We start from the raw sequence: 27,557 nt of genomic DNA, 5'->3' as shown, positions 1-27,557 counted from the left end.
GCAATTCTCCTGCCTCAGCCTCCTGAGTAGCTGGGATTACAGGCACGCACCACCATGCCCAGCTAATTTTTTGTATTTTTAGTAGAGACGGGGTTTCACCGTGTTGACCAGGCTGGTCTCGATCTCTTGACCTCGTGATCCACCCGCCTCGGCCACCCAAAGTGCTGGGATTACAGGCTTGAGCCACCGCGCCCGGCCCATTCCCACTGTTTCTAAAAGATTTCTTTGCTTCCCTTCTGTGTGTCACTGCGATCTGTGTAAACTCCCTTGGAGGGGGATGCTTCCTTGGTTTGATACTGGCCCTATCCTGCACAGCAAGTTGAATAGCATTTCCAAGCAGATTAAGACCTAACTCCAAAGCACAAGTCATTTGCTTTTAAAATGGAACAAATTCCACTGTTAATGATCTTTTGCTCTGCACCTAAGAGATAATGACTACGCATGACTTGTATTGAGATAAGAGGCCTATGAATTTCAGAATTCCAGTGTTTGCTGTTTTGTCAATTAATACATGAGAGCTTATTAAACATAATTAATGTTGTTAACATTAAGTCATATTTGGGTTTCACCAGGAAAATAAATGAAACAGAACAACCAAGCAGGAAACAGAATATTTCATCTGACTGGGAGCAACAAGCGGGGAGAATGGGCCCTGAAAGGAAGTGTTGTCTGATTCTAGAACGTGCCTTGGTTAAACGCAGTGGTTGGCTCTTATGCGGAAAAACCCAAACTCAGCTTCTGTTCACAGTCAAACTTTTATCTCGAACTTGTCCAGAACCAGAACTCCATGAATCAATGTATGATTAATAGGGAAGGCACCATACTCACGGGCCGTTTTTAAGCTATTTATTTAAGCATTAAATCAGTTATAAAATTATATTTATTACTGCTGGGTTTTCAGCCACAAACACTGATGAGTCAAGCAAGGAGGGATTCCTTTTCCTTAACTACCCAGATAATTACAGAGAAAGAAGAAGTAGACCATATTAAAGCCGTCTTTTGGGTACAAGTGTCCAAATCTACAGATAATCAACAAATACCTACTTCCTTAGTATTTAGTAGAAATAATATACATCAGCAGGGTCACGGGTCTTCTGATTCCTAAAGGAATCGTGGTCCCTTTCAGACTGCAATACAACAAAGGGAACCAGGCTCCTCTGGGAAACATCAGTGCTACGTAGAAATATTATGATGAAGAATGGACATAGCTGCCCTGAAACCTTCTCTTGACAGTTTGCAAGAGATACGTCTGCATTTCCTTCTGGCATTATCTTTCCCTCTCAGACCATAGCACATGGACATAGGCCACTGGTGTAGTCTGGATCCAAAAATGGCCCCCAAAATTTCTGCCCCATGTACATGCCCCATCAAATTCCCTCCCCTTGAGTGTGAGCTGAAGGGATATCTCTCGCATGATTAGATTACTAATTGACTTGGAGTTTATTAAAAAAGAAATGATCCTGAGTCAGCCTGACTTAATGGAAGAAGCTTTTGGGAGAAGGTGAAGCATCAGAGGGTTGCACTCTTGCTGACCTGGAGAAAAGCAAACAGCATCATGTAACAGCCTACAGGGGCCACGTGGCAAGGAACTTTGGGTGGCCTCTGGGAGTTGGGAGTGGTTCCCAGCTGACAGCAAGCAAGAAAATGGTAACTATAAGGGCAAAGAACTGAAAACTACCAACAAGCTGAATGAGCCTAGAAGAGGATCCTGAGCTGCAGATGAGACCTGCAGTACATCCAACACTTCCTTGCAGCCTTGTGAGTCCCTGAGCTGGGGAGCCTCCTAATCTGTGCTGAGACTCTTAACCCATGGAACCTGGAGAAGACACACTTGTGTTGTTTAAAGCCCCTAAGTCTGTGCTGATTTGATAAAGAGCAGTAGAGAACTAGCTTAGCCATACAGGCGATGCTGACCCGCGTAACAGGAGTGTGTTGGTTGTCTCTATCTGGATATCACAGCGACTCACACACCAATTAGTGACCTCTCTGTGTCTGGAAAGATATGTTCTCCTTAGAGGACACAGCTGCCAGAGGCCAGTAAGAGACAGTAAGACAATAAGCAGACACTAACCCAGCCCCCAGATCCACTACATCAACCAAGGATGACACAAACAAATAAGGAAAATTGCCCTATAGAAAGAAAGAAAGAAAAATTAAGTATCAATTTTCTCTGAATGCAGGGAAGATGTTTTTTTCTTTTTCCTCCCTGGTCTTTTATGGTTGCTTTGCCCATACTTAACACAGTGGTAATTTTTTTAGCAACTTTCCTTAGAGTCTTTCCAAGATATTCATTATTCACAGAAGCAATGGCTTTCTTTTCATACTCACAATTTGTTGGTTTAAATAATATTTAATTAATTTATACAATTATGATAAAATTATCACTGGCGTCAATAGGTTTGGGAATAAAGACGACTGAGTTCCAGTGAGCTTGCAACTCAAACGTGGAGAACAGACATGTGCTTCATGCACCAGAATGGCCTTCCAGGTCACATGTCCAGGGTGCCATGGGCGACAGGCGACAGGGACACGTGATCGCAGCACCAAGGGAGAACACTGTGTCAGTTAAGCTGCAGCCAGTTAACCCTTTTCCCGTTTAGAAAAAAGAAAAGTGCAGCTCACTGCCAGCACTCATTTAATTTGACATAAACATGATTTTTGAAGTTGAAGCAAATCTGACTATTTTCAATGTGAAAATAAAATATAAAAACTGTTCTTGGAGTTATTTTTAAACAGAACTAACATTAGAATTGTCTGAATCATCAGAATTGCCTATTTTGGAAATACCGGATTCATCGAATGAATCTTCGAGTAACAACTGTCGGAGAATGATGTTAACATCATGTGTGTAGGAATGCTACATTTTCTAGGAGTTGACGATTTTAACGATCGAGAATTACTGTATTTTGTAAATGTAAATACCGCTATGAAAAACAGAATGTTTTGGGAAACAAAAGGCATCATTCTCTTTATAGGATATTTATAGAAAAAATAATAATAAAATTGAGATATTTCGTGGCTAAGTTATCTTGGGTTAGCTGCTGCAGCCATAAGTGTCAGCTGCAAATATTCTCGGGACAAACAGGCAGACGGTGAAGAGGGCTGCTGTCATATTTCCATTTCCTGGTGCAATTCAGCAAGGGCTCTCCTCAGTACGGCTGTTAGGGACTAAAGGTTCTGCCTGGCTAGTGCAGTACAATCCTAGTCTTTTCCAGGGACACTGACCCAGGCACCAACCCCCAGACATCAGTGCCTGGCTCCCAGCACATAACTACAGCCAAATGAATTCCAAAGAATTAAAGAGTATCTTTAAACAAACAATGTTTTCCAAGGTACTCATCATACTTAACTACCAAATTATATTATGACTATGGTATCAATCATGTTGTAGTTACCATGTGAGACCCAGCTCAAAGAAAGGAGAGTATTTTTAAACACTTCTCTCAGCCTGGGAGATAAACTTACACTAGGTTTTCTAAAATTGGGAATGACAGTAAACAGTATTTACTGCATTCGCAACATACATAGACATTTCATCCTTAGAGTGAACCCTGGAAGGCAGGTCGTATCATCATGTTAGAAATGAGGAAAACTACACTTAAAGAGGCTAAGTAACCGGCTCAAGGTCCCAGAGCGAACATGGAGCAGACGTGCAATTCAAACCTGGGATGTTGTTCTAATCTACATGCAGTGCCCTTAGTGAATAAACTAAGGTAGATGATAAATATGCTTAACTTAAAAAAAAAAAATCAAAAGCTACCAATACCAACAAAACATCAGGTTACTAAAATGGGGTCAATCACCAGCCCCAATGCCAAGCGCTCCTGGAGTCTAGTCTCTTTCATTACTACAAGCTGGGTCACCTTAGGGTAATGCTGGCTTGGAATGGTCCTGGATATGTCAGGACAGTCATGAACTCCAAACTGCTAATGTCCCCCTTGATCTTCTGGGTGGTTCCAAAGTTGGTGAGCATCTCAGAATTTAGACTCTACAGATGAGGTCACCATGTGAATCCTATTTTGATCCTATATAAGTGATGGGTTTTTTTGTTGCTTGTTTGTTTATGTCCTGGCAGAATCCAGATCCAGATGAGGAGCTGGAAGAAACTGCTGCTTCCTGGTCAGAGATACCTACTGAAGCAACAGCTGCCTTCTCTTCACCCAGCAGACCTAAGAAAGGGGAACACAGACTCCCCAGTGTCCTTCCTGGCCTGACAGGTTGCTCAATACCACCAAGAGGAGAAGGAACCCTCAGAACATTCTACCAGGAGATCTATTTATCAGGGCTATTTGCAAAGGTACAGCAACAGAACCTTGGGAAGCATAGCAACAATGTCGGGCTATCATTTTAGGGACAACCCAATTCTGTGGGTTTAGTTTTATGAAACTTAAAGCGTTTTTGAAGAAGTAAAATAAATGAGCTCTGTCGTCTTGGCATACCAAGTTTACTTATTAATAAGCCACCTGAAATATTATTTTATTTTAAAGTAAATAAGGATGATTATGGCACAGAATGTAAATTTCATGCAAATGTTTAAGACAAAGCAAAAGACGTCAGAGACTTTCCTCTGTAACTACATGTCCAGATCTGTCCCAGACCATCTACTTTGGCTCTGTGGTCACAAAAGTTCTTTACTGCAAAAGCTTGAGTAGCAATGGTTTCTCCCTCGAACTTCCTATATCTGTATGTAATTAGCAAAGCTAATACAATGACCGATTTAAGTGGTGAACATTACTAAAGCAAGACATCACATTAATGCAAAGTTGTATCTGCTTCATGAGCTTATGTCTGCCATGAGCATTAGGTTATGTGTTCCTGGCCAAAACAATACATAAGTGTGATGTGTCTTTCTCCACAGGCACACAGTATCCATCTGTTTCTCACTGGTGATGCCCACCAATGATGTTGAGGACTCACCCAAAATGTTGCTGAGATTCATCCAATATATAGTATACCAAGACAGTGTACACAGTATCCCACTGCTTAGGTGCTATTCCCACCTCCTCCCCATGACTAATGAAAAGCCTAGAGAAGCACTTTGAGATCAAAAAAATACCCTGCTCATCATCAGACTTTCCCCCTAGATTTAGCATCCATTGATAGACCTTTGGCCTAACCAGTCTTTACTAAAATGGTTGCAAAACGGTGACTTTCTAACTCCACCACTCCCTCCGCATTTACCTGTCAGCAAGCCCTTATACACTGCACCCTTCTCACCCACTTGCTTGTCTATCTGGTTCATCTGTTTGGGATTTATTTATTAATTATTGATAAGAACACGTGGATTTATGTTTTACTCAACAAGTTGTAAACCATTATTGTCATTCCTTATTTTGAGGCTCAAATTGTCCCAGATTTGACCAATGACAGCCTCTTCATGCCGATCCTGCATCCTTTTGACATGACCACATTATTGTTCTGAGCACTGCCTTAGTTTCTGGCACAAACTATTCCAGGCTTATTATTATTATCATTATTATTATTATTTGGAAACTTCCCTGCTGCAGCCCTGGAATTAGCAATTACTTTAAGGGCCTCAGGCTCCTCTTAGTGGGGAGTGGTTTTTAGAAGCCAGAATCTGGGTACTGGATGGGCTCATTGCTACTTGGGTGGCACTGCTTGTAGGCCCTTTTGAAGGGCAGAGTTGGGATTTTTCAATCAAGTCTAATCCCATAGACAGATGTCCTGTCTTCGGCGTTTACACATTTGCCCAATCCCACCATACTCACAAAATAGATTCAGAATTGCTGTAACCATACTACCACAAATGACACGAAATGGAGTTTAGAATTTATTTGCAATTCTTATTGTCCTCCCTGGATCGAGGAGTAGATAGTGAAAGTATTGCGTTCAAAATTTAATATTGTGTGTACTAGTATATTCTAAAGTTTGTTTTTCCTCCCCTTCTGAGAAACTTTGTTACTCATCTGAAATATTATTGAATTCATTTTGTTCTGTTTGCACTCACTTTTAATTCCCCATTCTTGTTTAATTTTAATTTTTGAATACATAGAACATCAACGTGCTTTCAAAAGTTGAAACTGTGCAAAAAGATATACTCAGAGGTATGTGATTCCCTTCCCAAGACCTCTCCTCTGCATGTCTTGTTAGGATGCAGAGGTAGTGCAGAGGAGAGGGCTTGAGTGGGGGGGAATGACAGTTCTGTTGGTTTCTGGTTTACTCTGTTTTTTGTTTTTGTTTTTTTTGTAAAATGAGTAATTATGTATCTTTTTTTCTCCTGTTTTTTATATAAAAGGTAGCATGCTATATATAATTCTTATGTAAAGTACTATGCTATATATGATTTTGCTCATTTTACTTAGAAGTATATTCTGTAAATCACTCTTCATCAGCTAACGCAAGTCATTCTTATTCTTGTTTTTAATATTGACTCCATTAGGCGTAGATACCATAGCTTATTCAATCTTTTATGTTTAGGCATTTAGGTAACTTCCAGTATTTTGGAATTACAAGCTATTCCTAAATGAACAAACTTGTGCATATTACATTTTTGTGCTATTAGTGGTTCATCTTCAGGGTTGAATTCTTAGAAGTAAGATTGCTGGGTCAAAGGGTAAATGCAAATTCACCTCCATAGAAATCACCCCAGTTGGCATTCCCACAAGCAATAAATAAGTGTCCCTTTTCCCACAGCCTCATCAACAGAGTGCATAGTTAAGCTCTTAGTTTTTGCCACTCTGGTGGGTGAGAAATGGTATCTCATTATAGTTTAATTTGCATTTTTCTTATTATGAATGAAGTTGTACATCTTATGTTTAACAGCCATTTTTGATTCTTTTTTGTGAATTGTCTAATTTTTTGCTCATTTTGTTCCTAGCACAATTTTAGGGGTTTCTCCTCAATTTTAAAAGTTATTTATATATTATAAATATATATATTTATAAATACATAAAAGTTATTTATATAATTATATATATTAATTCTTCATGTGTGCTATATGTCACAAATATTTTCACCTATTTTATCATTTGTCTTTTGGCTTTGCTTAAGATATCTTTTTGGCTTACGAAAGTTGGTTTTTGTTTTATTTTGTTTTGTTTTTATCTTAAGTAGCCAAACTTACTTATCTTTTCCCTTTATTGCCTGTGGATTTTGTAGTCATTGTTAGAAAGTCTTTCCCAGAATCCAGGTCACAGAGGAATTTACCCAGGTTTTCTTCTAGTGCTTATTAGTAATGGTTTTGTTTTTTTACGATTTAGTCATCTGATCCACTTGGATTTCTTTCTTGGGTATGATGTGAAGACTGGACTAATTCTATTTTTCTCCAAATGGCTGATTTTCCCAAAAGCATCTATTACAAAGCCCATCTTAGCCCCACTGATCTGAGACGTCACCTCCATTGTATACTAAATTCCCATATGTAGTTGATATTTTTGGACCTTTTACTCTACTGATCTGTCTATCCAGGTGCTACTACCATAATGTTTTAATTGTAGAAACTGTGTCTTACATTTTTTTAAATTGATGAAACAAATAAAATGACTGATCAAACTGGCTATTTGGTTTGTACACAAAACCACTGAGTGATTTGATTACTTCAATACTGGCTAGCCACACTCTTCCTCCTCCTCACTCCTATTTTTCCTGCCTTACCCAATAACATGTAAGATGAAGAGATGAAGTTATCACCATGGTTGCTATTGTTAATATGGTGCCAACATAAATGGGGCAGCTTATTTTATTTCCGTGATGTAAAACCAAACTCGGGACAGACTCAAGCTAATAAAAGCTCACAGTCTCCCCAGCATGGACGAGGCCTTTTGAGTTCAACATCCATCTTTATTCAAGATGACTTTTCCTTGGGAAGGGGTCTCCCTTTTTGACAAGTAGATACATTCATATTTCCAGGGCTGCCCTGCATTCTTTAAGGCTGAGACGGAGCAAGCTGCTGTGGCCTGGTCTGTGTCATGGTGTCCCCTGAAATGAGTTCCCACGTGCTTTTCCTGCCCTGAGCTTGCCTCTGCAGCTGCCAGAAATGCAGCAGGAATGAGAGAGCCCAGGGAGAGAAAAGCTGACCCATGACAGCCATCGAGATCACTCCGGAGGACAGCTGTGTCTGGGTTACAGTGATTAATGTGATGTTAATCCCAACAAAAATGACTGGAGAGAGGCCCTGTGAGAACATTTATAATCAATAAATGAAAAACACCACTCCCATCAGACTCATTATCACTATGAAAAATCACCCTGAGATTACACAAGAAACCCAGCCATTGAGCCATTACTTGATGATTGGCAAAGCTCCTCCTTTTAAGCAATTTCGGCCCCAGAATCTGCTGCTTGCAATTCAGCTTTTGAATGGGCCCACGGCCAGAGTTCAAACAACAATCTGGTGCTTACTGAACCACCATTCAGCATATTCTCACTTATGCATGGGAAGAAAATGCAACTGTGGCCTCCATCGTGGCTCCAATTCGTTATTAGAGCTGAGCTTTGCTCACATTCCCAGTTGAAACACAAAGATTCATTGCCGGGACTGGGGCTCACATATGGCGAGGACAGAATCTAAGATCATGCTTGTAATCATTGCTACACTCATAGAATTTGAATACGTGAAAAAGTGGGACAGAAGTAACTAGAAAAGACACAAGCAAAACGTGATTTCTTTTGTGCTGGTCAGCTACCTTTCCGAAGTACACGTCGTACTTTCTAGTACATTATGATTTTTCACCAACTCTGCTTGCTGAGATGACCAACACAAACTATACATACAATCAAGAAAAATGTCATTGAGCCCAGAAAATAAGGAAGAGTGATATAGTTGCTGTTTTCTGGAATTAACACAAGAAAACTCTCACATTTGGGGATGGGAGTAAAGCTCAGCCTCTTTCCCGGGGCCCCGTGGACTCACGGTGCTGTCGATGTAAGCTTCGGTCCACACCACATCATGCTCCTGGTCGATGACTTTGGGCCGGCTGAGCACGTGGAGGTATTCCATGACATTCTCTTGCACGTCAGCCAAGGTGGAGATCTGGGTAAAAAATCCTGCCAAAACCCAAGGGAGGGCCAAGTTCAGTTACAGAAAGACCTGCAACTAGGAATAAGCATATGCCATGCCTTGTTGCCCTCTACCTAGTTTCCTTCTTTTTCCTTTTAAATGTTAGCTCCTCTCCTGCATCACCCACTTTATGAGTAATAAGTTCACGTTAGAAAGTATAGTAAAGCAATGTAATAAAATTAAAATCAATCATAAACTCATCTCCCAGAGGAAGTTCCTGTTAATCCTTTGGAGAATACCCTCCCAGCTTTTATGTGTAATAAAATTAAAATCAACCATAAACTCATCTCCCAGAGGAAGTTCCTATTAATTCTTCGGAGAATACCCTCCCAGACTTTATATGCACACATATCCCTACACCTCCCCAATGCCCCCACACATATATATGCACACACAGTATACGTATACACACACACACTGTGCATGTGCGTGTGTGTTTACTCCCTGGCAGAAATGAGAGTCCTTTCTACATGTCATTTTGTGACTCTATTTTTTCACTTCCATGAACTTATTTCCAAGGAGAAAACTACAACCCACAAAAATTAAAGGCTGTTTCATTTTAATAAACATAATAATAATAGTTAAAATTTTTGAGTGCCAAGTGCCATGAAATTTGCTAAACACTTGGTCAATTTTGTCCCTTTTCTTTGTGACAACATGTTTAAGTGCAGATGACTGTGTCCATTTTAAAGAACAGATGAGTGATGCAGATGGGGAATATGCTTTTTGCCAATGTTCTCTCAGGCATCAAGTAGCAAACACAGAGGATGAGTTCAGGTTTAGAAGTCTCTTCATCTGACCCTCTACTTCTACTGAATTTTGCCCTTTTTATGTTTGAGGCTAAAATTTCAGCTGATATCGTGATGTGTTCCCTAGTGCTGTCTTTTAAGTATGCTGGGTAGACATGATTTCTAAGCAACAGAAACATTCTGAACATGCTGTTGTCTTGTGACTGGTGATACCATTTTGATCTTGGGTTCCAGGGCGCTGCTGTGCTTCTGCACTGCTGAGCAGCTTGTGGTCGCATCAGCTTTGCTTTGGGTTAGAAGATGTTAAAACGGAAAGTGTGAACTCAACACAGGCCTGGATCCCTTGGAGGGAGCCACTCATTCACACATTTATTGAAGGCTTTCTTGATGCTTAGTACTGAAGAAGCAATGGATAACTAGGTGAGCAAGGCTCCTGCCCCCCTGGGGCCTGGCAGTTCTGAGTAAACAATTACAAAATGGTACATTCAACATTAAGCTAAAACATACAACAGGCACAGCCAATCAAATGCGGTTACCCTGAGCAAGGGTCAGTGTAGCTGGAACCCGAAGGATGAGGACCAGTTAGCCAGAGGAATAGGGATTAAAGCTGGTGTCCAGCAAAGCAAGAAGTATAAAGACAGGCCCTGCAGGGAGAAGCGGGCCCCTTATAAGAACTGAAAATAGCTCAGAATGGCTGGAGTTAAGGAGCTGGTAGAGAGAGGCCAGAGATATGGTGACATAAGATGAGAGAAATGGGCAGGAGGACTGTCACGGAGAACTTGGGAAAGAGTTTAGACTTTACCCTATAGGCAGGTAGTCAGGGAAGGAGATTCTTATTTCCTCCCTGTGTCTCTAAATAAGGATCCTAGGCTCATACCAGCTCCTACTTGTCAAACAAATTAAAGAAAGTATGTGTGCCTCTGAGGCCAGCTCCATCACAGCACTAGCTCCAGAGTTTGTAGAATCTCTTAGTGACTAAAACAGGGCTCAGGGTAAGGAAATACCAGCCCTTCTGTTGTCCAGAAAGGGTCGGGACCCACCCAGAGAATTTCTAAACAAAGACCAGCTGGTTTGAATTTGGTACACCAACCCCAAACCAGGTTGGGACCATGTGGCTTCTGGTTTCCTGATGACAGCTCTGCACAGTGCTAATTAGCATGCATTGTCACTCATGCCTGCCCCACCCTCCTGGACTGGGCCAGAGTCTTTTCCAACCCAGGGGAAACAGGGCCCCACCGTAATAGGCTGTTAAGTTTCTGTTCTAGCTTGAGACCTGGGAGCAGGGCCTATGTTCACCTTTCTCAGCCATCAGGCACATAGTTAGGGAGACCCATTTGGGATGCTGCTTCAGGAGTACTCCTAGGTGGTCCCTCTTAGAGGCATAGTGGCAGGCAAAGGTTTTAAAACAGTTTGCGGAGGAAGGGAACATGCAACACTCATAATTACCATCTCTCCAAGCATGGAGGCTGCAATCAGTGTTTGATAAGAAAGAAAACAGTTCATCTCTTCTTTATTAGGAAAATCTTGGGCTCTACGTAAAGGGTCTTGACAAAGAGGACAAGCTAAGAGGGATGCTATGATGTTGAAGGAGGGAGACACAGCTCAACAGCTCTGGACCTTTAGGATATAGGGATGAGTGCTTTGCAGTGTCCAACAATTCTGTTTAGGCACCTGTGCTCCTGGACCCAGGCAACACCTTGTAGGAGTTCTTCTTGGTTGTCTGCATTCACATCTAATCCTCAAAGCCAGCAGTAAGGCTCTCTGATTTGGGCTTTCCACAACAGGGCCAAGAGAAGAAAGATGAATTTAAGGAAGAGGATGGAAGGGACAGATCATTAGCACAGAGAAGGAATTGGGGGGAAACAGTCATACACTTGGGAAAAGACAGAGCTGAGAAATCGTCCCCACTTGGCCTTCGTTCTGAAAGATTACAAAAAGATCACAGCCAAGGTTCTAAAAGATTCCAAAAAGCTGACTTCTCTCCAGAGTTACAGACCTGACTGTATACCTGACACCTCTGCAGGGATAACTAGCAGGATTCTCAGGCCGAACTCATCCAAAGCCAACCCCTGACTTCCCTTGCCAAATCCATTCCTCCCATGGCACCACTCCCCAGATAGGCCAAAACATAATTATCCTCGATATCCATCCTATCCTCACCACACCCCATATGTAATCCACCAGCATGTTCTTCTGGCCCTGTCTCTAAAATAGATCTAAATTCGCTTCCCAATCTCCACTGCTTCACTACTCCAAGATGCCATCACCTCTCACCCAGAGTCCACAAGAGTCTCCCCACAAATCCCTCTCCTACTTGCCGATGCTCCTCACAATCATCACAGATTGTCTAAAAGGTCGCAGCAGATCATCATCTTTCTGGTTGAAATCCTAGAATAGCTTCTATTCAGAGTTAGAATAAAATCCAGATGTTTTACCCTGACCTCCAAGACCCTCCCTGAACTGGCTCCACCTACCTGGATGACCTCATCCCTGCCGTCTCCCTTTTGCTCATCATTCAGGCTCGCTGGCCTTCTTTCCCCTCCTCTCATGTACCAAGCATGTTTTCCACTCAGAGCCTGTGCACGTGCTGCCCTCTGCCTGGGACACCCTTTATCCCATTTTCCATGTTTGGTTCCTTTTTGTCACTCAGGGTTCCGGTCAGAGAGGCCCCATCCCTGACATTCCTGTCTGAAGTCACTTCCTCTCCCTTCACCCTGCATCAGTTCCTTCAGAAGACTCATCCGTCACTGGATTCTCACTTGCTTGTTTATTGTGTTCTCTCTAATTGAAATATTAGCTCCATGAAATGATTCAAAAAGGTGGTTTCCACCTTGCTGGAAATAGTATTCCCAGAACAGGGAGGGCAGGTATGCAGAAGCCATTAACAAGGCGGGGACATTCACTGAGGTCTTACTGGGATCCACCTGGCCTTTCTGCATGTGGGCCTCACGATGGCCCAATGCATGTGCTCACCATATAAGGAAAGACCCACAAACTCAGAGTCAGGCATTTGTCCTGGATGATTTTGAATCCAGGTTCATTTGATTCCAAAGTCTTTGCTCTGAACTGAAGACACTGCCTCTTCCACTGCTGAGAAGGGACAGGAGAGCTGCTCAGAGCTCCTCCCCCAGAAGGTAACTCTAATGGGCTATTTGTGTATTGTAGCTGAGGAACTTTGAGGATGGGATTGCAGCCATATATGACTGTCATCTGAGGTTCCAGGCAATGAGCAATAATTAGCACCAAAGTACTACTCAAAGCCCAATCTATAGCTCCAAATTATACTTCACTATGTAGACAAGGGATGCAGACGTATAAAAAGGTAAGAAAAGCTAAAATTTTATAAATAATATTAATAATGTATGCTGCAAAGCTTATGCAAATTTGATTCCAACCCATTAAAATTTAGAATCTTTCCGAGTCTTTTTTTTTTAATGTTTTGGTATAAGTTTTAGTTAACAAATGATGGATAATAGGAAGTCGCTAAGGGCTGGAATCTGGCTGTAACCATAGACACGTCCCTTGTTTTCCCTCTGTATTCTCTCAGCTGGCCACTTTCCCTTCCCTTTCCCTCTGTTTTTTTTCCTGTTAAATTCTAGCTCTTGAATGTTTATTCTCTTTTTTAAAGTCCTTTTTTCGACTTCATATATCATGTAAGAAAACAGAATCAGCAATCATTCGGTAATTACCAAGGAGCAATTAATGCCGAAATTAGCCACCTATTACAAATGGTCTGCTCATTTTTCTCTATAACATCCATTTATTTACCTTATTCCTTGCAGAGCTCCCTCTGTGAACTCTGGGTTACAAATACTGCGTGTGATAAACTACATGCAGCCCAGTGCTTTGTGTTTCTAAGATATTACCACCCTTACTTGGGGATTTTTAGAGTGTTTTGCCTCAAAGTCACCTGAGCATGAGAAGATCCTTTGGTGAATCACTGAATACTCCACTTTGCAATGACCTGATCTGAGGATACCAGGAGTCTGTCCTCAGTGGGCAGGTCCCAGCTGTCTGCCTTGCATGGTGAGGTCCTCCTTCTACCTTTGGAGTGATGGGTGCAGCCTCCTTTGAGTCTTTGAGTCTTTCTAAAGACTCTTCCCAGCTTAAGCAAGGCGGGCTGAAACCTGAGAGCCAGTACCAACATTTCAGTCTCCTGAGGTAAGAATGAAATTTAGGAGGGCAGTGAAGGTGATGCTGTGGCTTCCCTGGTTTGCATTCCCTATGGAGCTACAGTGTTCTTGGAAGATGCTCCCAATACTGTGTTCTGTTTCGTCTTCCTCCTCCTCCCTGTCCAGGTCACATACTACTGAAAAAACACTTATTTCTAGAGAAAAACGTACAATTTATAAACAGCTTCCTACCTCCCTATCTTCTTTGACTTCACAAAAAACAACCAAAAGGGCTGGTGAGCGCTGAGAGTAGAAGAGCCCATGTATTAGTATTGGAGAGGATGGGCCTCGAGGGCAGGGAGTCCACTGGCCTTGGAGGGAGAACAGACCCAAGCTCTCAAAATCAGCTCGACCTCAAATCAAGGCACCCATCTTTTGCTTTGTGACTATGACTACATTTCAAACTCCATGTTAAAAATAAAAGAAAAAGAAGAAAATAATCTAAAGGCACACATAGGAATGCTATTTCTTTCCTGCAGCTCTGTGGCTGCACCCATTACTCCGCCGTGGTTTCTTCTGGTCTCATCTTAACTACAGCCTTAATGTCCCCCACTCTGAAACATCAGGACCTGAACCATACCACTGTGCAAGCTAAAGCAGTGCCATCTCCAGAACATACAGCCTGGGCAGAAATCCCAGCTCTGCCTTGGCTCATGATGGCACATCGAAGTCCTTTCTCACCCTCTAGTTTTCTTTTCCTAGATGATCTCAAATGAAGAGAGATACAAGAGTTCTCTATGAATCACAGCTTTCTCCTCTCCAAACAGAATCAGTGTCAAACCTGAATCCTAGCTCTACCGCCTGCTGGCTGGTAATTGGGAGCAAGGTGTCTCGCTCAGCCTCAGTTTCCTTCTCTGTAAAAAAAATAATAGTACCTCATAGAGCGTTTGGGAGGATCAAAAGAGGTAATGCACAAAGCACTCTGTTCAATGCCTGGCACGTAGTGAGCAGCTTGCCATCCTTAGTTGCTCTTTTACAATAATAGCAGCATCACCACCTTCACCACCACTCAAAATCTCTGATTCTAAGGAATGTGCACAATGAACTACACAAAGATATTTAAATAGCTGCTGTTTGTGCCTTCCTTCACCTGACTTGAAATAGCAAAATGTTTTAATAGTGACTTTTCTCCTGCCTCTGCCTATGACCATTCCAGCCTCATAAATATGAAGCTATCTTTTGGGGGACGCTACACTTGGAAAAGTATAATGAGGTTAAGAATCTTTTTATTGAAAAAACATTGACAGCTGGACCTTCCAGGAAGTCTCAGGCCACCAGTTCTCGTTCAAATAAGGAGAGAATGACCTTTAGCCCATGGAAAAGGGATAAGCTAAGCAGACAACAACACATGTGGCATTTCCATTGGACCTGACGATGACTGATAGGTTGAGAACCCAAACATGGGGGCCCTTCTTTATTTGCACAGCTGGAAAACACTCCATTAGCTGTGATTTTTGAAGGAGAATCAGCCAGTGCTTATTTAGAATCTTGGCATATTGAACATTAGAGAAGGTCACCATGGCTTTGTGAAATATCTGGGCTAGTCAGTAGTCAGCTCTCTTCTGTTTTCCAGTTCACTTGTTTTTAAAATAGTGTGAACACAGAACTTTAAATTCCACCAGCCATTCTATAGTGGCAATGATTGTTTTAATGTGTTTAAAATGGCTTGCTGTTTTGTCTCATTAGGGTTGGTTCCCTCAAGACAGGACCTATTTATGCATAAAATGAAATGCATTCACAAGCTCCAGGCCTCTCTAGATTTTGCTGGTGGATTGGAGGAGGCAGCGAACTACTGCAAGAGGTATAAAAGTCCCCAGACATTCATTTCCAGAAGAAATATCTGAGAGCTGCTGGCTAAGAACTGTCTCCATGGCTACCAGACTCCTAAGGAAGAAGTTCTGCACTGATGGCAGGTCCTTGACCACTAACTCAGGGACAATGTGATAGCCCTCATGATTCTTGCTCCCTCCCAGGGTCATTCTGTGGTCAGGCCTGGTTGGTTAGTCCTGTCTCCTGGGACTCTCCTTGGGGCTTCTGTGGTCCCTGAATGCTAATGTTTCATTTCACTGCAGAACTTGGCTGAGTCAGGGTGAAAATATGTAAAGGGGCCCTCTGGACCTCATGACACTTGAGATGAAAAATGTTATGCTGCCTCCATGCTATAACAATCTGAGACTATAAACAATGATTTAATTAATGACCATAGAAGAATACTTGCTCATCGATGTTACATGGTCTAAAACCCTTTAACTGACGCAACGTGAAGCCAATGTTTATATGGGCACAGATGACTGGAATATCACATTTTGATGGCACTGCTACTTTGAAGAGTGGCAAACAGTGACATTCCCAAGACTCTTTACATAGAAGCAGAATGAGGACGGTGAAACCATCAAGAGGGGCTGACTCTGGTAGGAAGGACAATCACTGGATGTGGACAGGAAGGGAAGGAGAATTACTGTGGAATCCACCGCCTGTCCAGCCAAGCAGCTACTGTTATGTCCTTGGATTTTCTGCAGTGCTGTACTCAGAACTTATAAATCCTAAAGGCTATATTCTATAGCCAGGCTCTAAAATACTCTGAGTTGACTAAACTGTCTTCAAAAGGATGCCTCAAAGATTCTTATAAACAATGACTCAAACTAAATTACGATGTAATATTAGTTGATTAAGACACGACTTCAATTTGAGTAATTTTCATCAGCTGGACACAGACAGTGGTGGAAACAATAACCCATGACTAAACGCATACTAGCTGATGGGAAGAACTGCAATCTGATGTGGCAAGAAATAACAGCAAATTTTTTTTAAAAAAATTAAAAAATGGAAAGGAACTCTTTTTTTTCAAGACCACAGAATAAAGGAAAAAATGGGAAAAGTATAGCTAACTCAAGGTTTTTAAATGTCAACAAAGTTCCAAAACTAATTTCAAGAAAGGCCTCTTCCCTCAGAGGAAGTCTGGAATCTACTCGGCCTCCTTCTCCTCTGTCTGTGTTCTTCCTATTGCTCTCCGCGAAATGAGGCCAAATGTATAACTCTGAGACAAGCAGAGCTATTGATACCTTTTAGTGAGGCAAGCCAGAAAATGAACGAAAACACCTGCAGCATGTGTTATTTTAGAGCTTCAAGGATAACATTAAAAACTTCCATGCAGCCCTTCCTTTTTTAGATGAGGAAATTGAGCCTCGCTTAAAAGACTGTTCAAATAGAAGCAGATAATTAAAGAAGTGCCACGAAAAGGGAAAGATGGGTGCAGGTGTAAGAGGCTGGCCATGCACCTGTTCTTGGAGAACCTTCCCGCACTCCCGTCCACAGTGCTGAGACCTCCAGAGCACGTATTTCTCCATGGGCTGCTTCTGCCCACACCTAATTCAGCAGGGAGAAAGAACTGGCCCAAGCTGAGTATCATAATCTCTTCGGGGGGTGAGGAGGAGGATGTGAAATCAGAATTTAGATTTTCTAGTCAGCCTCAAATGGAAAAGATATAAGTTCGCCTTTCCAACATTGTGCCTTGCCCACAGAATTGTTGCATGGATAGGTGGGCATGCGTGGTATGGGGTGGTCATTCCTGGCTGTGTGCATGCCATAGTAGGGAGGGTCCACCTACAGAGAAGAAGAATGCCAGGAACACCTCAGAAGAAACTGAGAAGAAATAGGAAGACAATCTTCCTGCTCCCTCGGGAGACCCAAGTTTCCCTTCCATCAGGGTTTCGAGTCACTCCCCTCCCTCTCCAAAATGCCCCCCCCTTTTTTTAAATTTTGGGGAACAACTTTGCTGGCTTGAAACTAGAACAACTTTGCCTTAGATCATCGAAACTGGAGCTAAGACCTACCAACCCTTCACTGAGTCCTCTTTTCTCCACTGAAGTCCAAACACTGGAACTTTTATGAAGGATGGCTTAGGAGACCAATTTAAGGCAGGCCACTGAGATCTATCAATACCAGTCTACTGCATAACAGGACCTATCTTCCTTTATTAGTATTTAGAGTCAACTTACCAACTTTTTAAACATCAAAGGAGCATTCACTCTGGTACGAGGCTGGGCTCTGTCAGAGCACCCAAGATGAAGTCAGAGTCCAAAACCGCTCTCACGGAGCCTGCAGCCTCAGAAGGGAGGCAAGCCAGGCCCAGAGATCAACATAACACAAGAGAATATCTCAGGGCTCTTACATACCAGAGACCAAACTACCAATGTTATTTGTATGGCCTCATCTCATGCCCACAACATGCTTGAGGGGAAGGTATTGTCACTACTTCTGCTCTGTAGATGATGTAACTCAGACCCACCTAGATAGGTTTGGTAACATGCACATAGTTTGTGGATACTGATTGCTTGATTTGGATACAAGGAGTCTAGACTCTCTCATCTATTAACTTGCTGTACTTTGCCTTCTTGGCTGTGTATAAAATGAAAAGAAGGCCTTCATAGACTGGACAGCCCTACTACTTCATTCCCTGTGTTATCCCCAAACTATTTGTTTCTGACATGCAACGGGGGATTGGTAATCAATTAGCCTTCTGAATATAAAAAAGCTAATGATTACTGAGCACTTATTATGTCCCAGTATTGAACTAGGCACTTAATATGCACCATTTCATTAATAAGAATCAAGGGAAGAAATGGATACAAACTTTCAGTTAGACGGAAGGAATGAGTTCAAGAGATACATAGTAAAACAGGGTGACTGTAGTTAATAACAATGTGTTATATACTTGAAAATTGCTAAGAGGAGATATTTTAGGTATTCTCATCACAAATAAACAATAAAGATGTAAGGCAATACATATGTTAATTATCTTTAGTCACTTACACAATGTATACATACTTGAAAACATGTCGTATACCATAAATATACATAATTTTATTTATTAGTTAAAAAGGAATTAAAGGAAGAATTATTATTGCCATTACCATTTTAAATATTAGAACACTGAGGCAAGTTAAAGTTGACCAACTTAATTAGTAATGTAGATAAAGTTATGTTATGGGAGCATATCAAACTGAAAATCTCAGTGGCTTAACACAAACGTTTATTTGTTATGAACACTATTTATCCAGTGTGGGTTGGCAGACGCAAGGGGCAGAGTGAAAGTCATCTCTGCTCCACCTGCTCACTCAGAGACCCAGGCTGATGAATGCTGCCGCATCTCACGACTGTTCTGTCTGGACCACGTGAGCTCCACAGCTCACAAGAGCAGAAGACAGTACCAACACCACCACAACAGCTCTCAAATGCTTTAGCCCAGAAACAAGTCAGGTCGATTTAACTCACACCCTATTAACCAGAACCAGTCTTGAAGCCCCACCTACAGACAAGAAGGCTGGGAATGATGAGAGACCACATGGATATTTGATTCACAGTAAATGTCTCTGCCATAGTAATTCTCCCAAGGCTACTCAGCTACTAAGCAGAAGAGTGGAAAGGCTTAACCACTCCAGTTGACTATGTCCTCAAAATCTGGGGCTGGGCACAGTGGCTTATGCCTGTAATGAGGCCACTTTTGGAGGCCAAGGTGGGCCGATCACTTGAACTTAGGAGTTCAAGACCAGCCTGGCCAACATGGCGAAACCCCACCTCTACTAAAAATGCAAATGTTAGCTGAGCATTTTGTGGTGCACACCTGTAATACCAGCTACTCGGGAGGCTGAAGCACAAGAAACACTTGAACTTGGGAGGCAGAGGCTGCAGTGAGCTGAGATTGTGTTACTGTGCTTCAGCCTGGGCAACAGAGCAAGACTCTGTCCACAAAAAAATAACAAACAAACAAACAAAAAAAATAATTTGGTAGAAATCATTACAAGTCTATCAGTAATCATTTAGATACACCCAGACTTTGTCTTAGAATTATTAGAACTCTCTGGTTTCTCAGGAATATTCCTAATTCTGCATAGGCAGGGGGAAGTTACTCAGAGCCGAGCACATTGGGGAGACCCACCTTTGTTGGCACAGGCCATCCACTTTAGATTGTCTGCAAATGCAGCCTCTCGTCCAATGAGGTATGTGAAGATGCGAACCTGAAAGGAAGACAAACGCACGGCTGAGCGGCATTCACTTTTCACCATCCTGCGCAGACCGCATGCACGGCTCACGCACATGTGGCTTACCTCTTTAATGCTCCGTGCTTCCCATCTGCAGGAACATATTTAAGACATTTGAAGTACAGTCAGCTAGAAATGTATTCAAAACTGGGGCCTTTGATCTTTTAAACCATATGGCACTGGTGGTGGTTGTTTTCGGTGTGCAAGTCATGACAGAGGAGAATAACAGAATGGGAGACTGGCAGCCTCACAGGCCTGGGCTTGCTCCGCACATATGGGCAAGGATCATCTACGTCTGGACCAAATCCCCAACCATGTTCCTCATTCACACAGGAAATGCAGAGTGTGCTCTTCTTGGGAATAAAAATGCCCTTGAAAGACCCTCGACATTTCCCTCCAATGGTGAGGACAGGCTGCAGACACTCTCTTACCATCTGTGGTGTCTGGCATGATATTAGAAGATAATTAACTGGGATGAGAGACACAGCCTGTGGCCAGGAGACCAGTGGGGACTCTCTCTAGTCTTCCTAAGCTTTTGGTTCCTGAAGAGCAGAGAACATATGTAAAACCCTGGCTTTCTTATTTTCTATCGTTTTCTCAACCCTCTCTCATGAGGCCAGAACTCTTTGAAACAAAACATGACCTACCTGCCAGACAGTACTTAAGGTTAAATGGAAGAAACATAAGGAATTAAAAGGTTAAAATCCTTTAATTCAATTGAAAATGGCATGTGGGTCAACACTACACAGTCCAAACAAAATGCTTCTGATGGGCCATGTGCAGACCTGTGGCCACCTCTTTGTGACTAAGGTCAGTGAAGACATGGCATTAGATGAATGACACTTAGCAGGTGGTATCAAAGACTTTACCAGGTGATGTCCTTCTAGCTCCTCTAGTCTGGTGGGTCAAGTGCTCCTAGTGCTCCTCCCAGCCTTTACTACAATTGTGGTTAGCTAGTATTTTGTATGGCTGGTCTGTGAAGTTGATCTGCTCCACTGGAGTACCCATTTGAGGAGGTTGGAAGGGATGCGTCTCCTTTACCTGGCTGGGCCCTGATGGAGCACTGCATTTGGAACACTGATACTCAATACACGAATAAATAAAAAGATAGAAATGCTTACAGTGGATTGTAAAAATAAATATTCTGTTTTAATTATGCATATCCTCTAATCTGGGCATTATAACTTCAAGGCTGATTGTGAGGTAATGGTTTCTTCCCAACTTAAAGGGATATTTAAACACACATTACTATTATGGAATGTCAGTCTGTGCTCATCTGTGCTTGGTAAGACCATCACTGTCTTTATCACAGCTCCTGCAAGGGGGCTTCCTGGTGGATAGGCAGGGAGACGGACCTCTCTTCACTTCTCTGGCTCGTCTACACACCATTCCCCTCAGAGTCACATTTGGGAGTAAGAATACAGTTTTTGTTTTTCTTTTTAAATTGGGAGATTCTGGCTTCTCTTAGTGGGAATAAAAGGCAAAGATCCTGTTGGGTGCAGTGGCTCATGCCTGTAACCCCAGCACTTTGGGAGGCTGAAGCAGGCAGATCACGAGGTCAGGAGATTGAGACCATCCTGGCCAACATGGTGAAACCCCATCTCTACTAAAAACACAAAAATTAGCTGGGCTTGGTGGCAAGCTTCTATAATCTCAGCTACTCAGGAGGCTGAGGCAGGAGAATCACTTGAACCTGGGAGGTGGAGGTTGCAGTGAGCCAAGTTTGTGCCACTGCACTCCAGCCAGTGACAGAGTGAGGCTTTGTCTCCCCCTTTCCCCCCACCAAAAAAAAAAAAAAGGCAAATATCCAGCCTCATATGGCCAAAGGTGGTTACCACCAACCCACTTCACATAGCTGCACCCCTGTTTACTTTCTCTGCCAGTCCACTGTCAGCACTTAACTGAGGATCTCTGATTGAGGGGAGAAACTGAGGCCCAGTTAAGTGTTTTGCTTAATTTCATCAAAGTTTTATCTTATGAGAGAGGACTTGTAAGACCTCAGGATAGCACTCGTATCTGCTTTCAACCTTTGGGAGATGCTGGTTTGGTCAATACAGAAGACCCCAACCAGCTGCCAGGCCCAGAACCAGCACCCACAGAAGCCAGGGTGGACTGGAATCAGGTCTCTTGAGAACAGACCCGTGCTTTCTCATAAATCTTTGTCTTTAATTTCAAATTTAAGCTTTTTAAAGGGGAAACACTAGGCTGACAAAAATGTATATCCCCACTGGCTCCTTGGCAAGCAAGAAAGCATGAAATATGTCTGAGGAAATGAAGCAGTAGGTATATCTTTATTAGCAAAGACCCAACACAAAACAACCCATATTTTTTAGCAAAGGTAGCTGTTAGTGCCAGCCTCCTCTGCTATCTAGATGAAGAACCTTCATATCAACTGAGTTCTCTTGGAGGCATACTTACAAGTCCAGCACAATACTGTGAATCACCAGCAAAACTTCTACAACTCCTGATTTTAAAATGGCAACCCATTTGGAAAACCAGCAGGATTGCGCCAAACTTCAGATCAGACCTGACTGCTTAAGAACAACTGTGCTAACAATAACCACAATAAAGAAAACCATCGCCACATCCCCTGCCTCACCAGCACTCCCCTACCACGGCCACCACCACCACCGTGGCTTCCATAATCAGCACCATGCCCTGGGTCAGGTAGTATGCTGAGGGGTTTATGGGCATTAGATTTGTTTTGTTGGTTTGTCTTTTACTGCTTATGAAAGAAAATCAGAACAATGTTCAATATTTCCATTGATTTGAAGACTTTGGCTCCCCTTACATCGACCTGCTTATCTGGGCAGAAATGGCATGGAAATTACTTGGTGCGTATCTGCCTATAACTAAACATAATCAAAGGATGCTGGGTTCACGCTCTGCATTTCTCACAATAATGCCTTTCAACTGACCACAGAGGAAAGGAGATTTTGCTTTAAAGTAGGAAATATTTTGGAGAGAAATTTAATAATAGCATTTTATATTTGTAATTTTTTTTACACAGTAATTCCACCCCTAGGCATTTATCTTATAGCTTGGATAACAAATAAAATGCTTATGGGGACTAAGAGGTAACAAAAATGACAGACGTGGTAGAAGAGAGTACATATTTTCTGGAAGCCCTAGAATTCAGATTTAGACATTTTCAAAAATACATAATGATAAAAGTACAAGGACGTTCATCTTCATTACTTGTAATGGTCAAAACCTGTTAAATCGTAAGTCTTTCTTGATAGCCAACTGGCTAAAAATTCATGGTACATTCGTGTAGTGGGCTATCGGCAGCTATGTCCTCATCCACGGCGCACTGGTAAATGTAAAAAGCAAGTTGTGGGCACTGTGTAGCACAGAATTCTGTTTTTTTCTAAAAGCAGCCTCACACTTTGTACCATTTTACAAATAAACTAGCATTGCTTTAATAATTAAAGATCATTTTAAATGAAAAGAAAGTAATGACATTGCTACTTCCTGAACAATTCTGGCAGGACACAGGAAGAATTAATGTTGCAGTGAAAATCAGACACAAAAAAGAGATGATATGTGGAAATTAAGTCCTGGCCTTGCATATTCCAATGAGGGCTGCCTTACGCTACTGCTCGTTTAACTGAGTGCAAAACCTCTGTGAATAACAGTCAAATCGCTCTGAATTTCCATCGTTAACAGATTCTATACCCTAATGGATCTTATTTCCAACAACTGGAGTTTCTTCCCTAAGAAGTAATATATAGCAAGCGATCATTGGTCTGCCTTGAGCCCAGCTACTTTTCTGATGTGGCAAGGAGTGTAAAGCACAGCCAGATCTGGGATGGTCCTGAAGGCCAGGTGCACGGCACAGACAACCATGGATGGGAAGCCGCCGCGGCATAGTTCCGGTCAGGGCAGTCGTCAGGATACACCAGAGCTCCCCGGAAAGCCAGGCTTTCATGCTCATCATCTGCAGGCATGGAGCATACCACTTTCATTAAAGCAGCTCAAAGGCAGGGGTAAAAAAGAAAGTCTGCACCAGCCCATTTGCTCATTTTGGTCTTCCACTTAAGTTTGAATGGTCTTTAAATGTTCTACAAACCCAATTAAACTTAATAAAATGTTAAGATGTAGACTTTCAAAGTTCAAAGTCATTTACTTTAATCTACTTAGTATAAAATTTCTCAATGAAACAAAAATCTCAATCCAGTTTTTTTTTTCAAAAACCAGTTATGCTTTTTACTCATGTAGATGCAACCTCCATCAGAAATGGAGAAGGGTACCCTTCTTCTCAACCTTTAGTGAAGACAGATAGTGAGTTTATAAAGATAATAAATCAAATGTTCTCCTTTCTGTAGCCATTAAAACTGGGGGAGGGAAGTGGCTACCAGGAGAGTTATATGGGGCAATTTCACAGCCAGAAAATAGGCTGCTGCTGCCTGCACATCTCCCTTCAATAATGAAGAAAGCCTTGTGCTTCTGACACAGTCCAAGAGGAGTCGTTTGTCATTTGTCTGTCACGTGTAACTCATGAGTGCCTACCATGTGCCAGGGACCATTCTTGGTGCCAGGGCTATCATGGGTAAACAAAACAAACTCTGCTCTCAGGGACATCACATTTTCTTGCGGGGGCATCAAAGTAAGTGGCAAATTCATTTAGAATGTTTATGTATTTGTTGGATTAAATGATGATAAAGAAAATAAAGCAAAGTAAGGTGATGGAGAGTGATGGGGACTGACCGCATTTTTAGAAAAGGGAGACCGGATGGTCTTCCTGATAAAATGATATTTGATCAGAGATTTAGACAAAATGGAAGTAGGGGAGAAGGAACAAGCCATATGGCTAATTGGAAAAGAGCATTCCAGGTGAAGGGAACCAAAGGTACAAGGTCCCTGAGACAGGGAAGCTCCAGGGACATTGAAGGGGCTGGTGTAGATGGAGCACAGTCATCTAGCAGCGGTTGCAGGAGATGAACTTGGAGATACAATGGGTGTCACATCACGTGGACCCCTGTGAGCCACGTTTGCTTTTTTTTTTTTTTTTGAGGAGGGACTGAGTAGAAGTCTGACATGAGCTGATACATAATGTAAAAGGATCATTCTGGCTGCAGGATAGAGAATAGGCCACAAACAGTGTGGTCAACCTGGCTGCCCATTCCATTATCCTATGATAGTCTTATAATCATAGACTATGATTATAAGTCCCATTATAAGAATGTCCATGTCCCATCCATAGCCACGGAGAATAAGAGTAGAACAGAGGTAGTAAGTAGGAGGCCCCTGCAATGTTCCAGGCGAGAGATGACAGTGGCTCTGGCCAGGGCAGTCAAAGTCCTCAGACTTCACAAGGCATCAGCAGTACCAGGGGCCTTGAATCACATGTCGAAGATGGAGTCTTAGTACCCACTCTCCTGAGATTCAGATTAAAGTAGGTCCAGGGATCAACATTTTAAAAAATGACCATGGTGGGTCTGACACAGGTGGGCTAAAGCCAATGCTTTAAAAAATGCCATCAAGAAGATGAGATCTGAGGAAAGGGAAGTGAGACCAGACATTAAGAAATCACTGGAGCCATTTCCAGGAAAGCTATTCTTACAGATTACTAAGGATTGAGGCAAAACTTTAAGGAGTTTACAATCCAGTGGGTGGTTAAACGAATAGAGAAGCTGGATCAAGATGACATTTTTAAAAAAGCTTGTGTCAACTGAAGAAGGCAGGATCATGAGACATCAGCCAGGCTTGGCAAGCAGGATTAGCTAACTCTACGTTCTTCTTTCCCCAAGAAAGGACAGTTCTATCCATCTGTAGCTGCTGAGCTAGGACTTCACATTCTTTGGAATTACAATAATCCCACTCTTGCTCCCAGGTGCAGAGGAAAGAAAGGTTTGGAGACTGAGCACTTATGAGCCTTAAAAAACAATCTATACTTTTACAGAAAAAAGAAGACAATCTTTTATTTTAAGAAACATTTAACTACAAATCCATTCTTTCCATCTTTAAAAGCAAGCAATTTTTATGGATTATATGTGTCAATGTCATTTGCTACCAAATCTGTTCATTATCTCGGGTGCCCACATTCGTGAGTTCTAAATTTTAATTTAGCTAAGGGCAGCCTCCGTATTAGGCATGCGTAATCGTCTTCCTGTCTTTTCACCTGCTCGTGCCCTTTTGGACTCACTGCCCATCTTAGTTATTCTCTAAAATACTTCCAGGATTTCTGAAAATGATAAATGATTTCAGCTTTAGAAAGAGGTCTCCTGAGGTCTTTATGTTTTAAAGTCAATATGTTCTTAATCTATATCTTCACAGGAGATATTACTAACTAACTTTCATTGTTATTTGCTCATTTCTATGACTTCTGGTACAGAGAAGCACTTCTGAATAAAATCTTTAAACCGTAAGCAGAAGATAAGGATTGGAACCTGATTACTCACATAAATGCTTCATAAATCATTGCCAATATTTATCTTCATGAAAATTCTACAAGAGTAGAGATGGGCTCAGAGAAGACTGACTCCAAAGGAAACAGTTATATTGAGCAGGCTGCTTTAACCTAGAAGCCATCATGCTCATCATATAAGAAGAAACATCCTTATCCAGAAGGAAGAGAAAGGCAACCATGGTAACGCTACCCTGAACAGCAATGAAATGGGATAAATTGAATTAAATTACAAAAGTAATAAAATTTCAACAAATGAATATCATAGATCATTATGAAAAATGGACTGTCACCTTGGGGATGCTCTAAGAGTCTGTATAATCTCCTTTTTCCCAAGTACAAGTGCCTGATACCTCATGTGTGATATTGAAAACAAATTCCAATTCAGAAAAAAAAAATTGTTATTTGTAATCTTCTGGCCAAAGAGATGAAAGTCTAGTTTTATGGTCATGTGTTTTGTCAAAGTGAAGGAAACAGGTGTTTCTTGGCCACCCAGAGATTATGACCTGGGGTTGGTACAATGGAACATAAGAGATTACATACAGCTCAATGGAGCAGTAAGAAGTCAAGATGCAAACATCCTCAAAGGTGTGTGATGTAATTTATTAGACTGTCCAGCTCCAGTGAATTCATTTGGGGGATAGAGCCAGTGTATTAACCATGTCTTTGGATTTTCTGTATTATTATTGCACTGATGTCTGAGGCGGTATGACCCTGGAGGGTCTGCCCCTCCTAGGGTTAGCTATTTCCTGGACATAGCAAGCAACTTGCCTGCGAGAGCATTGCTGATACATAAACCAACCAATCCACAGCCCATTCCTCCAATCACCTCTTTCATCAGGCTCTTACACTGAAGGTCATACTCACCTGCCTTAATCACCCCAGGACCAGGTATCAGACAACTAGGGGCAGCTCCTGTACCCCAGCGCTCACTGAGGGGATTGACTAACCAATGCTAAGCCTGGTTGGCCTGCTTTGCCTCTTCCTTCCCATGGAAAACATAATAATGGCTTCTGCCCTCTAGATCTTTCTATCTCTGCCCACTCATCTTGCCGTGGTGCTTCCCCATGTGGCCCTTCATGGTATGGCATGCTTTCTGTTTCTAGGGAACTATGAATGCAATAGACTTCTTCCTTCATGACAATTATTTCCGTATCTGTGTGCCTT

The 27,557-nt window shown here is 42.1% G+C and overlaps 1 protein-coding gene across 2 annotated transcripts in view; it reads right to left on the bottom strand.

Moving 5' to 3' along the window:
• The window catches only part of LOC108314525 (voltage-dependent calcium channel subunit alpha-2/delta-3), an 823,636-nt gene that overhangs the window by 303,016 nt on the left and 493,063 nt on the right, over window positions 1–27,557 (bottom strand). For both annotated transcript variants that reach the window (XM_017543458.2, XM_037743848.1), the window contains exons 11-12: window positions 19,879–19,957; window positions 8,873–9,006 (exon numbers count right to left, since the gene is read on the bottom strand). In XM_017543458.2, coding sequence (XP_017398947.2) covers window positions 8,873–9,006; window positions 19,879–19,957 — 213 coding nt within the window. The remainder of the gene's footprint in view (window positions 1–8,872; window positions 9,007–19,878; window positions 19,958–27,557) is intronic.

Source organism: Cebus imitator, unplaced genomic scaffold (genome assembly GCF_001604975.1).
Source record: "Cebus imitator isolate Cc_AM_T3 unplaced genomic scaffold, Cebus_imitator-1.0 Scaffold8, whole genome shotgun sequence".
NCBI classification, from domain to species: domain Eukaryota; kingdom Metazoa; phylum Chordata; class Mammalia; order Primates; family Cebidae; genus Cebus; species Cebus imitator.
The sequence above is the reverse complement of the archived record's forward strand: the minus strand, read 5'-3'. Positions and strand labels throughout refer to the sequence as shown.